This window comes from Astyanax mexicanus, chromosome 15 (genome assembly GCF_023375975.1).
Source record: "Astyanax mexicanus isolate ESR-SI-001 chromosome 15, AstMex3_surface, whole genome shotgun sequence".
NCBI classification, from domain to species: domain Eukaryota; kingdom Metazoa; phylum Chordata; class Actinopteri; order Characiformes; family Acestrorhamphidae; genus Astyanax; species Astyanax mexicanus.
Window position 1 is genome coordinate 23167023 of NC_064422.1, and position 14104 is coordinate 23181126.

General features: G+C 36.4%; 1 protein-coding gene across 6 annotated transcripts in view; it reads right to left on the bottom strand.

Moving 5' to 3' along the window:
* The window catches only part of exoc6 (exocyst complex component 6), a 66153-nt gene that overhangs the window by 36133 nt on the left and 15916 nt on the right, over window positions 1-14104 (bottom strand). For all 6 annotated transcript variants that reach the window (XM_022669208.2, XM_022669204.2, XM_022669205.2 and 3 more), the window contains exons 2-10: window positions 13061-13232; window positions 10211-10258; window positions 9973-10063; window positions 7496-7541; window positions 5295-5499; window positions 5041-5193; window positions 3926-3994; window positions 820-903; window positions 672-718 (exon numbers count right to left, since the gene is read on the bottom strand). In XM_022669208.2, coding sequence (XP_022524929.2) covers window positions 672-718; window positions 820-903; window positions 3926-3994; window positions 5041-5193; window positions 5295-5499; window positions 7496-7541; window positions 9973-10063; window positions 10211-10258; window positions 13061-13232 — 915 coding nt within the window. The remainder of the gene's footprint in view (window positions 1-671; window positions 719-819; window positions 904-3925; window positions 3995-5040; window positions 5194-5294; window positions 5500-7495; window positions 7542-9972; window positions 10064-10210; window positions 10259-13060; window positions 13233-14104) is intronic.

Here is a 14104-nt window from a genome sequence, read left to right on the forward strand (position 1 = left end):
CAACCACAGACAACTGTCAGCTACACTGCTTGTTATTAATACATTTACATTGAAGACATTAAGCAGACACCCTTATCCAGAGCAACTTACAAGTGCTTTGTTTTTATTTTGAAAATATCCTAATCTAATTTGTAGTATATCAAACTACATGCTGCTATATAAATATCTGTATGGATACCTAGAAGTATCAAGCTATAAAACACTCAAGAATCTGTGATATATAATTATTTTGCAATGTTTAAGAAGGCCTAATGGTCAAGACATGCCCAAAACGACCCGGTAACTATGGAGAAATCACTGTAAAATAGAGGTGGGTGATATGACGATATTTCATTGTATTGTATTCCTTTTTTATTGATTGATAATATTCTTTTTACGCATATCAAGGACATAATCAGTGCAAAAAAGGAGCACTGTGAGTGTTGGACTAGTATTTAAGTTGTATTTTTGAATTGAATTTGTTTCAAGGTTCTGTCGCTACTGATACCTTTTGATCATGCATATCATTGCATATCATCATGTGTATCAAGATAATAACTCACACTGTAAAACTGTTTTTAAATATTGTAATGGATTTTTTTTAACCATAACACCCAGGCCTACCATAAAACATCATCTATAAAATCTTTCTGCATGATGCATCATATTTAAAAAAACATGTTAAAACCTACCCAACAATCTGGTTGAAGTACTTTCTGTAGCCTTCCACTGTTTCATGCTAGAAAAAGAACAAAACACAGAGTCTTTAAAACTGAAACTAGGGTGCAATAAAACAATGTCAGCACTCAGTAACATACAGTAACGTACTGAAATACTCACCATGTTTGATTGAGGCTGCAGCACCAACCTCGCCTGTTTTTTTCTTTGCTTCCTGTAGTAATTTTCAAATGTCTCTCGGTCACCCTAAAAAACAGCATCACATCACACATTTAATGATTTCAACAAATGCAGGATTTAGATTTGGTTAAAGGGAGAGACAAACACATTATCATTGGCTTTTTTTTTTTACTACAGAGCCAAATCATAAATAAGGCTTTGGCATACTGTTTCAGGGCAGGGAAGTACATGGCATCTTATCCTGTCTCACATTTGCACCCTGATTTCACATAGGTAAAAATTATGCTCCTAATCAAAACAGATTTTATTTGAAGCTGGCAGACAAATTGTGAAATGAAACAAAATAAATAAATGAGAAAAAAAGAGAATTGAGTTTTTGTGGAGTGTTTTTTTTCCCAAAGCAGCACCACAATACATTCTGCGGATGCTAATGGAAGGCAAAAAAACAATCATACATACAGTTTAACTTAAGAGTTCCCATAATCCCATAATAATCCCTAATTTAGTTCTAGGTGGTAAAAATAGACACATGGGGAATGCTACACCAGATTTATTCTAAGCCCCCACTCCTAAAGCAGAGAATAAGCTGAATAAGCTGAATCATAAAATACAGTGGGAGTTGTGGATGCTGAAAGCCAGAGGGCCAAATCGATAAACAGATCAGATCAATAAAATTTGATATGTGGAGAATGTGGGTCAGAGAGAGAGAGAGAGAGAGAGAGAGAGAAAGAAAGAAAGAAAGAGAGAGAGAGAGAGAGAGAGAGAGAGCATGAACAGGGAGACAGAAGAAGAGATTATGACCGAGAGAGGAAGAGCATGCTAGTCAGAATGCCTAAAACCTTTTGCAAGGTTTATTCTTTCAGTACACTGTGACAGAAACAGTCTGTGCTGATATTTGAAAAAAACCTGGAAGATTTCCATAGCAACAAACAATATTTTAGTGTGTGTGTGTGTGTGTGTGTGTGTGACACAATGATGCTGTCTGAATAACACACATCTTCAGCTTTACTTTTTTTTTTAGGTCTGTTTTGGCCGTAATGCTTGTTTCTTTGAAAAAAGTTGGAACTATTTTGTAAATCTTTGTGGGGTATTAGTGCCCTCTTGTGGGGGCACATGCTTTATGGTCCTTATTTGCGTTGTTTTTGTGTGGTCTAACACTTTTTCCGAAAATGGAGACGCTGGGGATGGACAGAAAACATACATTAAATCTGGATGTGTGGATGTGGCGTAAGTCCTAATACAATTTATGCAAAGGTAATCCTTTAAATAGAAACATGAAAAAAGAACACTGCTGAAACCCTGGAAAATCTGCAGACGATACTGAGTTTAGAATTTAATATTCCTTTTATATTGTAATATACACTGCCTGGATTCAACTAAGCAAATAGATAACAGCCTGCATGGGTGACTATGTTTCAGCTGCTAACAAGTTTTTGACCTGAACTAATGCAGTGAGTAGCTTCTCTTTCTTTAAACAACATCTAATGTAAAAAAAGTCATGTGGTCTGACGAGTCAGGTCTTGGTTCAGCAACAGTATGTGCTGAAAGAATGAGGTCAGCTGACCACCTGAATATTCTGAATACAGACCAGGTTATTCCATCAATGGATGGATTTTTTTTCTTCCCTGATGGCACAGAGTCCAGACCTTAACCCCATTGTGAATCTTTATGATGTGCTGGAGAAGACTTTGCACAGTGGTCCAGTATTCCATATCATCAATGCTGCAAGATCTTGGTGAAAAATGAATGCAGCTCTAAACAGAAATGAATGCTGTGACACTGCATAAGATTTGTGGAAACAATGTCAATCTGCTGTAATGCTGTAATCAAAATTAAGGGGGTCCAAACAAATGTTGAAGTTTTTTTTGTCCAGGCAGTGTATACTGCAAAAAAATATATACAGCTCTGGAAGAAATTAGGAGACCACTTTAAAATAATCAGTTTATTTGATTTTACTATTTATAGGTTTATGTTTGAGTAAAATGAACAGTGTGGTTTTATTCTATCAATTACTGAAAACAAAATATTGCTATTTAGAGCATATATTTGCAGAAAATTAGAAATGGCTAAAATAAGAAAAAAGGTATAGATCTTTCAGATCTCAAATAATGCAAAGAAAACTCCACCAGTCTTACACACTGCTTTTGGATAACTTTATGCCACTCCTGGTGCAAAGATTCAAGCAGTTCATCTTGATTTGATGGCTTGCGATTATTCATCTTCTTCTTGATTATATATAAGAGTGGTCCAAGAACTGTATAATGTTCATTTTTATTGTTTTATTTCATGCAGCCCTAACTTTTTCCCAAACATAACACTAACCATTGCTCAGTCTCTTCGTCTTTAGAGTGTTTGTGAGTGTGTGGGTCTGTGTGTGTGTGTGTGTGTGAGCGGCGGGGTAGCGCTGCGGTCGAAAGCCCCCCGTGTTCTCATTAACCGAGCCATTCGGGGCAAACCGCGCGCCATTGACTCATCCTCCGCCCAGTGAACGCGCAGTTCGTGCGCAACATGAATGCCCAAAGCTCAGCCCTTTCTCTCTGTTTTGTTTTTACAACGAAAGGGGGTTACTGCTCGGTCAATCCTATTAGACGCTGCAGTCTATTCCCCCCTTCTTCTTCTTCTCTTTCTTTCTTTTTTTTTTTCTCGCCGCGTTTAAGGACACAGGATTAGTTCTCACCAGATGAGCGATGGTACAGAGCAGCAAAGCGCTAACAAACTCGCCCTGTACTCCATCTTGTTTGCCTTGGGTTTATGAGAGAGAGAATAGTGATGGCACGCCAGTCAAAACTCTGGAAATCCCTCGGCTTACATAAGCCATTAATGTTTGGTGAGCCACTTGGGAGAGAAGCGTTTCACTGATAACACACTGTCAACTCAGAAAGAGGACGAGCGAGCAGAGCGCCCTGCAGGAATGTTTCTCAATGAAGGTAAAAAAAACAACAATAATGTTACGTGGAGCGATATTTCACAAACAGCCATTCATATGAACACAGTGCTCCACAACGACTGGGGCTCATAACATCAAGTGTGCTGCCTTCACTATGATCGGAATGCAGGAGTTAGCATAACGGAGCGCAGTGCTACGTACCAGCACAGAGTAGATGTGAAGACACCGGTACACAGGAGAGAAGTCCACCAGATCCTGCGCTGTTAAAACCTGAACAGGGAAAACAAAGACATTCACTCACTGCAAGTTCCTACTCAGGTAATGCAGACACATGTTCTCAACAAGAACACACTGATAAAGAACATCTGGGCCAAACTAAAATGAAATCTACCTGTTAATTTTTATGATGAGACTTTTAAAGTGACAGTCTGTATTATTTTGTTTCTAAACTGAAAGCAGAAGCATTTCTGAGCGGAGAAGCTACAAAATATTGTGTTTAATGGTACCAAGTGTTCTGGAGCGACCATCCCTTCTAAGCCTAAAACCTAATATATTCCCTCTAAAAACTGGGGTGTCTGGTTCTTTTTTCGCAAGAGTTCTTCTGGCCACGTCACGCGTCTTTATGTCCTTACGTCACACGTACAGCCTCTAAAAGAGGATCCGGCTCAGTTTTACTGAACGTAAAAGGCTGGTAGGGCAATGGAGACTTCAGAAGGAGAAACTCAGACCTCAATGTTCATTCACTCAAAGTAAAAACAAGGAAACCAAACCAAAGAGTGAAGTTTCTGACTCGGTGCTCTGAGCGTGCTAATTCAGGATAGCTGAATTAGTTGTTTTGTAAAAAACTAGTGTCAAGCTTGTTTTTTTTTTTTTTAGTATGAGATGATTTCTGACAAAAGAAGGTCAAGTGCTTGTTAGCAATAATGCTAAATTGCTTTAAATTTGGGTCTAGAAGAGTCCGTGTATTAAATTGAATTCTGCATTGAATTCTATAAGAAGGAGAACAACACTGCTGTTGTCGCTACTCTCGGGCAGCACACTTCTAACTGCACTGTGTAACTTTGGAGCAGCTGTCAGTCAACTCTTGTAAGAACTGTGTGTAGTCATATTCATGTAACATCTGGTAAAGGCATATTTTGCTCTCCCCAGAAAATTACAATGTGCAAACAAAATAACTTAAAAATATTGTTTCTTATTAAGCATAGTGTCTTATACTTTGACCTAATTGCCAAAATTCCATAGTGTTGCTATAGTTCCCATCTATTTATTACCTAGTTCACTCCACTTCTGAACAACAAAAAGATCAGTATTCCTACTTCATCATCACCCTCCTCTTCATCAGCTGCATCCTCCCCAACCAGTCCGTTGTGCTGGAGGGTAGTTCTGCCGTTCAAGCTGTACAGAGGTTTAGCACATCCCAGACTCGCCTGCTTCTGAACAGCACTGATGAATGTTCTGTGCTGCTGAGCCTGCATGAAGAGAACCACAGTTCACCATGTCATCCATCCATCATCCATCAAACAACTACATTTCAGTAAGAATGCTTGATTCACATGGCAGACTCTCTCACCTGTCTCATGGCCGTTTCTCCGATCTTATCCGAGTGCTTTCGGATGCTCTCCAGGAAGTCCTTCAGGTCAGACATGGAAATTTCCTTTATCTCCTCCCGAAGTTTAGGGAGCGTCTCAGCCATGATCTGACAGAAGCGATACTGGCTCACTCTGGGGATGTAGATGTTCTCCAGCTGCTCCATGGTCTTCAGTGCAGCGTAATATCTAGTGTAGAGATAAATAAAGATTTTACATAAACAGATTACCTAATCTAAACCAACATTAACAATCTTTAATGTTAGTAGCATTTTTTAATACTTCATTATTCAAAAAGTCAAGCAAATGTTATTTTATGTTACAATTTGACAGTTGTTAAAAAACAGAATATGGACAATTTAAAAGCACAATCTGAAATATGTTTCAAGTTGAAAAGAAACAAAATATTAACATAACAATAACAACTATAACATTATAACCACAAAATAACAATAAAAATATAAAATACAAGAAACACAAAAATGTATTAACCAGAATATTTTAAATAGCTTGAAGCATATACAACATGCCAATTTATATTTGATATTTATACACTCATTCACCTAATTATTTCAGACCCATTTTAAACAAATAGGACACGATAGTTTGCCATGTGTTAAAAAGCAATGAGTTTAGTTATTATATTGTATGCATTTCTATCCAATGCTGGTTTCATATTAATGCACTATTGAGAAATCAATTCATAAATCAATTAACCTTTATTTTTACTCAGAAGTACATTGAGGGAAAGCCTCATTTTTAAGTTAAAGGGACTGAAAATGTAAAATTAAAAAGTAAAATGTAAAAAAGTATTTAATCAGGTCAGCTAAAAAAAAAATCAAACTACAAAATAAATAAAAATGAACTGATAAAAGCTTTAGAAAGATTTAATTAAGAAGAAATACGTAAAAACTGCAGGAAGATGATAGAAAACTCACAAGATAACACCTTATATACACACCTTTTACCAGCTTATACAAGTTTGGGGGTTCCCAAACAAGGTAAAGTAACACTTCTTGTTCAATTTACATGATGCTATCTCATCACTTCTGGCATGTCAATATAGAACAGTCGCATGAAATAAACTTGTGTAATTATTTTGCGTCAAAATTATTAATATTATTTTTTTTTTCTATTAAAATTGTTTCTCTATTTTCTCCACAAATTACACAGATTATTAGGACTCCCCCTATCACTAGTGATGCCCCAACACACCAGCACATGCCTCCTCCGATACATGTGAAGTCAGCCACCACCTCTTTTTAAACTGCTTCAGATGCAGCATTGCCAAGCAGCATCTCAGCGAACTCTGAGGAAAGCGCAGGGACTCGGTTCTGATACATCAGCTCACAGACGCAGCCTTGTGCTGATCGACATCACCCTTTGGAGTGATGTGGGGAGAGAGCGCCATCTACCCACCCAGAGAGAGCAAGGCCAATTGTACTCTCGCAGGGCTCCAGTAACTGATGGCAGGCTACATAAACAGGATTCGAACCGTCGATCTCCTGATCATAGTGGCAGAGCTTAGCCTGCTGGACCACTCGGAGCCAGCGTCAAAATAATTTAACCAAATTAGTCAAAATATCTAAAATATCCCTAGTATTTACTTACATACCCAAAAATATCAAAGTTCTGATAATTTACACCGAACCTGTTTAGAAGTGTGCATGTTCTCCAGTGGAGGGCCAGTACAGTGCCCTTCCCAGCAAGTGTTACATGTGAACTGTGAAAGAATCCCTGGCTGATTAGACCATGTCCGGGCCCGGTCATTAGCGAGCAGGGGTGACCCACAGATTAATGGAGGGACACATTGCGCTAATTGCCTCCATTTGGAGGAGGCCTGTGAAGGGCGCGCTGGAGTGGGCCAGTGCTGTGAAGAAGGGCACACACAAGGTCAATTGTCTTTGCGTTTGAATAGTTTACTCATTTATGATGTGTTATGACCGGCCGAGACGACGTTGATGCACAAAGAAGGGTCATTATTTTCAGATTCGGCGTGACCCCGAACCGACCCCCTGCCTCTCTGCCGAAGGGACCAGTTTCTTCCAATCTTTCACTTGTTTTTCCACAGAACTAAAGCAACGTGACTGATCCAGCAGGCTTCCTACAGAGTCATGACCTGAGAGATCAAGAGCTATTATATCTAAAATACAAAACAGAGGAGCAGAAGATATAATCTGGATACCTTTTGGATTCAAGCTGTTCCTTCAGTTTGCTGTACATTTCCAGAACTGTGAAAAGAAGAAAACAGAAAAAAAGAGCAAAACAACAGATACAACAAAAATGATTTAGTATCACACAATCCATAAAGTTTAACTCTTAAAAATGAATGAATCCAGACTGTTTTTATTTTATCCATCTACAAAGAAAAAAGTATCAGTTTTAACAAACAAATTTATATATATATATATATATATATATTTTTTTTTTTTACTCAAGACGGATCAATAGTATCACTGCAAAACTTTTACATTATTTGAATTACTATATTTATATTTCAGAATAAAAACCATATCTTATCTTAGGGCTGGACGATATGGCTAAAATGCATTTCACGATTTATTTCTTCATTTTGGTCGATACAATATAATTCTGTTATCAAAATGAATAGTACTGATATAAATGTCATTGCCCATGCTGTACATTATCTAACACACTAGGGTTAGATAGGATTAGATAAAGGATTAGAGATGGGCGATCTGTTTTACATCCCAATATTTAAAGACATTAAATGCAAGCAATATTTTTAGTGTCAGATTCTTAAAAACTTTAATGCTATTCAAATACTTTCTCATATTTAGTACAGTGATTTTTATTGAACTTTTGCTGCACATCATCTAATTAAACAGGGTGTTTCACACTCTCTGTAATAAAATGTCATTGTTCTTTAAGCACTGATGACATCCTTGATATGCAATTGGTGACAGATCCACTCTCAGGGAACACTGGTACCAGTACATGTACAATTTGGAGTTTTTAATAAATAGTTTAAACGCTTTTAAACGGTTAAAAATATTTTTTTCGTTTAAGTGTATAAAAAAGCATCCTGATGGCACATTTTTAGAATGTGATTCACAAACACAAAATTGGAACTTATCTGTTCCATATTCAAGCACTGTTGTAAATGTTCCATTATTACAAATTGCATCACTTACTCATATTACTTTATATATAATACTTGAAATAAGTGAAATACATCAGATTTTCAGGGTTAGGATTGTCATGTTAGTTAGCTTAGCCTTAGTAATTGTTTATCAAAAGACTGGCTGATTTTCTCTGTGTAAAAACACACGTGATCTACTGTGTATGGCTTTAATTTAAGGTAGTATCAATAAAATGTTGTGTGGAGCATTTTACCCAAATTATTACCCAGACCTAACTAATTATAAACCATTCTCTGTCAGCAATGAAATGAAACTTTTTGTTCGTGCTCTGGCGAAACACCTGTGCTTCTTTTACTTATATTTGATTTGATTTAAAAACGCACTATAGAGCAATATATTTATTGCCTTGCCTGTGGTATCACAATATACTGTATCGTAACCCCTGTATCATGATACATATTGTTTCACTATGTTCATGGCAATACATGGCCCTAATGAGTGCTCAATGCTCAATTGTTTTTGCTGAAATCAATATTGATCATTTGGTTTATTTGAAAGTTTGTTTATAAAAGCATTACATTAACATTAAACATATTTTTTGATCAATTATATTATGACCAATTAATCAATAATTGCATCTTTATACTACAACTACTATGTGAAGATGTGTTACTCAGGACTATAAGGTGCTTCACAGGGCTGTTAAAAGGCAGTAGAAACTATTAGTACCTAGGAATTAATTGCTCCAATTAAAAGTGTGTGATTGTGTTATTATGCTGCTTTAATATTAGTATAGAAAGTAAAATGGAATAAAATAGTTAATTGCTGTAACAAATATTTCTGGGGATAATATACAGTTGCAAGAAAAAGTATGTGAACCCTTTGGGATTACTTGGATTTCTGCATAAATTGATCATTAAATGTGTTCTGATCTTTATCTAAGTCACAACAATAGCCAAACACAGTCTGCTTAAAATAATACCACACAAAAAGTATATATTTGCATGTTTTTTTTGTTTTTGTCTTAGAAAAGTCATTAGCCTAGGGGTTCACATACATTTTCCACCCTGCACTGTAAATGTTAACATGTTGTGTTCAATAAAACCATGCAAACATATCATTTTCTGTGTGGTATTACTTTAAGCAGACTGTGTTTGTCTATTGTTGTGACTTTAGATGAAGATCAGAACACATTTAATGACCAATTTATGCAGAAATCCAAGTAATCCCAAAGGGTTCACATACTTTCTCTTGCAATTGTATTATCGTATATTAATACAATCATGGCAGGCCTATGTTTATCGTCACTGTCCAATGAAAAACATGTATCGCCCAAACAGCAATTTTACAGTAAAGAGTCAATGTAAAAAGAGTTCATTTCAGATCATTTTGGAGAATTTCTTTTGGTTCATTCATAAATAAATGTTGAGAGAGTGAAAGGAAGCGTTTGTGTGTTATTCACTAGATAGCGACGATATACACGCTTCCATTAGCTTTAGTATTTCCAACGCAAACCTACAGAAGCTCCCTTCAGACACTTTAACTTTCCGAGGCTTACCAGGGATACACAGCTGTAGCTTCTCCACTGTGGTGGCCATGTTCCTCTGCTGGATCCTGCAGCGAATGACCTCCTCCGTTTGGGCCGTCACCTTACATAAGGGAAGGTCAAAGAGTGCAGAGCCCTCATAATTAACAAGACATTTATTTCACCCTGCGCTATTGTCCAATCACGCTGCGCTCTTTTCTTTGCCGCTCTAACGGCAGACGCGCTCACAAAAAGCAGAACGGGACCATACCTCTCTCCCGGCGTCTTGAAGTCTTCGATTGGTGTCGGTCACTTGGCCCTAAAAACATAATATCACTTTTGTTAGACAAATAAGCCCACAATTCCCTGTTGTAACTGCTCACCCTTGTAATCAGATCATGCTTCATGAGGAGTCAGGAACAAAGCCATGCAAATTCAAATTAAATGTGCAGCGGGAACTTGAACTTTTGGTCGGCGGGGAGCTTTTAAGCGCGGTAATCGCTTATGACAGCCCTTTCTAACAGATTCTGTGACAAACTTCTCAATTCTACTTGGGATTTTTGAACTTTACTTGTTCCTCCGGGTCTGTCAAACAATTCAAATCAATGACCCAATTGACCACTGGTCCCTTCTTGATAACCTCAATGAGCTCTATGTGCCATTCATTGTCTGGGGCAAAGAGCGGATAGCATTTTCTGGTAATTAAACATTCATTTTTTGCTGAATACAAACACTGGGTGGTTGATTAACATCCAATGTGGAGACCTCCACAACACTGCACCAGTACAGCGCCGCAGGTGCAGGGACCGCACGGCCACAGACTTTCCCACATAGGACGTCTCATTAGGTCATCGTAATAAGGAAGCGCATTTTGGGCTTTATTAAAAATCTCATTTATGCCTGGACAAAGAGAGCTCAGCGACCTCATTGATGCCACTTGTTATCTGAATATGCTTTATATAATGTGGCTCTAATTAAAACCTTTGGTGAGCCACTCCTGCACCATTTGGTGCGCATCTTTCACTCTCGGAAGTGTAAAGGGAGCTAAAGAGTATTGGCGTGCGATTTGGCTGAAGCTGACCGCGCTGTTCCGTGCACTCGGGAAGCTGGCTAGGTAGTGGGCATTCACTGTTTGTGAAAAGGAAAGATGGGAAAAATTTGATAAAGATTATACTACTGCTTGACAGAGTAAATACACTTTGTTTTATAAACAGCTCTGGAAAAAAATGAAGAGACCCCTTCAGTTTCTGAATAAGTTTCTCTAAGAATAAGATTTTGCTATTTATAGGTATATGTTTGAGTAAAATGAACATTGTTTTTTTTCTATAAACTACAAACAACATTTCTCCCAAATTCCAAATAAAATGTTGTCATTTAGAGCCTTTTTTTTTGCAGAAAATGAGAAATGGCTAAAACAACAAAAAAAATGCAGAGCTTTCAGACCTCAAATAATGCAGAAAGTTTTAAGAAATAAAGTTTTAAGAGTTCAGAAATCAATATTTGGTGGAATAACCCTGGTTTTTAATCACAGTTTTTAATACATCTTGGCATGTTCTCCTCCACCAGTCTTACACACTGCTTCTGGATAACGTTATGCCACTCCTGGTGCAAAAACACATAAACATTGCTTTTTAACACTCAGTCAACACCATATGCTTCATTTAAACACATAATGCTCATATTGTAATTTATTATTAGAAAAGTATCATAATGATCTGTACACTATGGTTATATCATTTAGCTTCATATTGTTACACACAATATCTTAATTCTTTTTCTTAGCTTTCTGTCTGCTAGCCACATTTAACCTCTGTTTAGTAAATTCTTTGTAGTCCTGAGGGAACTAATGAATGACCCCACAATCCCAGCTTAATCCCGCCCTGCAGCTGAGGGGGTTTACCGTGGTGATTGACCACAGTAACAACAGGTAATGTGTTTAGCCAGACTTAGCCCACAGAAGAGACAATGGTTTAATTGTCTTTAGAAAGTTGATAGTAGCTGTTTTCTTTTAGCAGCAATCATTTTAATTGGTTTAATCTGGTAAAAATGCAAAACCCAAGAAGATTTAATTTTCGGTTCTATTAAGATTTAATACAACTCCCTTTGTATTTTCATTTAGGAAACATTAGAAAATCTTTTGTATAATTAGGAATCTAGATATGATGTTTTATCTTTAACTTTTATTACCAGTAAATTAAATTGAGAAATCTTTATATTTCAAATTCTCTTTAAAATTACAACCGTTTTTTTTCTCAAATTAAATCTGTATATAAACATATATCTTTTAATACAGCCAAATATTATTACGATACTTACTGATAATGCTAATCACTAACACTTATTATCTTAATGAAAACCAACACCAGAAAATGATCCCTCTGCAAGAAAACCATTTAAGCTACAGAAGAAAGTCAAATAAAAATAGATATTAAAAGGGACATTTCATTCCTGATTTCATTCACTATTAATAAAGTTGAAGTTATTTAGCGTGCTTTAACGTAACCTGAAGAATTTACAACCTCTTAAATTTAATTTAGTGGCAATTATTACATAAATGAGAAGTGTTTGGTCTAAATTTTCAGACATACATGCAGATTTTGTTTTTGTATTTACCACATTTTTTGTATTTTACCACATGTATTTGCAGAGATATCTAATGTACTTTAATCTACAAAACACGATTTCATACACAACCACACAATGCCCTGGTCCAAAAATAAGAGTTATTAATTAAAAATGAATAATCAATAAAAAAAAAAAATAATAATAATAAATGATATTTTAATCAGTGGAATATAAGTAACACACAATATGTTGGTACTGTACGATCCATTAACCTTTAGTCTTTTAATTCTCATTTTAAAATCCAGCACTGAAAAAGAGGTTTTGGTTCTGTTACTGTCGGTGTAGAAACAGGACACAGCCTAAAGCCCTAAGCACTTGATTTTATAATCGTTTTATTAAACTGTAAAATGAGCAAAATAAAACCAAGAAAATTAAATTTCCCATTTTCCAAAATGGTTATTGAAATGAAAATCGATAAACTAAAGATACACAGATCATAGACAAAGATTTTTTGAGCCTGGTGTAAAAAGCCACAGTAATCTTGACTCCTGCTTACCATCAGTTTCTCAGCATCTGCACGGACTTTAAGCAGCTCTGTGATGGCATCGACGAAACCCTGATGGTGGAAGTTGCACATCTTCTCGATCTCCCGGTCGTGGTTTCGTATTCGGGCATCAAGTTTCTCCATAAACCTCTTGTGTGCGTTAGGCTGGTCATCGTATACAGACCTGAAACACATATTAGAAATGTTTAATACTATTATATTTTTTGTCTTCTTCTCACAATGCCCACAGTACCTAAAACTTTGTATAAACACTAATAAACAATAAAGCTAAATTGGTCCCCCGAAGAGGGGGGGTGGTGGCAGGCAAAAAAAAAAAAGAAAAAAAATACATAAATAAAAAAATATATATGCGCAACACATCCCAGCTGGCATACAAACAAACCTCAGCTTGAATTAACAGTCCTATATTAATCATACAGTTATTTTATCAGTGCTATTTCAGTCATAAACATAGCTCAGCAGTGCAGTTGGGTGGAGTGTGGGTGTGTCACGGCTCCTGCCACAACACAATCTTTTAGGATTTAAAATAAAGAAGTCGTTTTGGACTTATACATTTTATTTTGTACTGAAGTACTGGAGAGAACAATAGATTATTCTTCATATACAGCAGCAAAGTTTGGTATTGTGTCACCAATTAAGCAACGCTAAAAGTAATATACTAGCATTCTGCACTTTAATAGCTCTCCTGATTAATAGTGCTCAGATGGAAGGACCCTCGTCTCCCTACTTTCTTTCAGTGGATAAATAAAATTGTTTATGTTTTGCATGATAAAATGTTTGATAAATATAATGAAGTTACAGGTCGTTACAAATTACATAGCTTTTTATGCCATTTTCAGACTAATACTTTACGTTACTTTTGGTAAAAATCTAAATTGTGTGCTTTCTTCATGATAGATACTGGATTTAATCAGCTCTGACAAGAACTACCTGTAGATTCTACGATTATTGTAGGACTAGAAGTCTACTGCACATTTTAAAATAATAAATAAATCTATTATACTGTGCAGATCTAGCAGTGCAGTTCTGTATTGT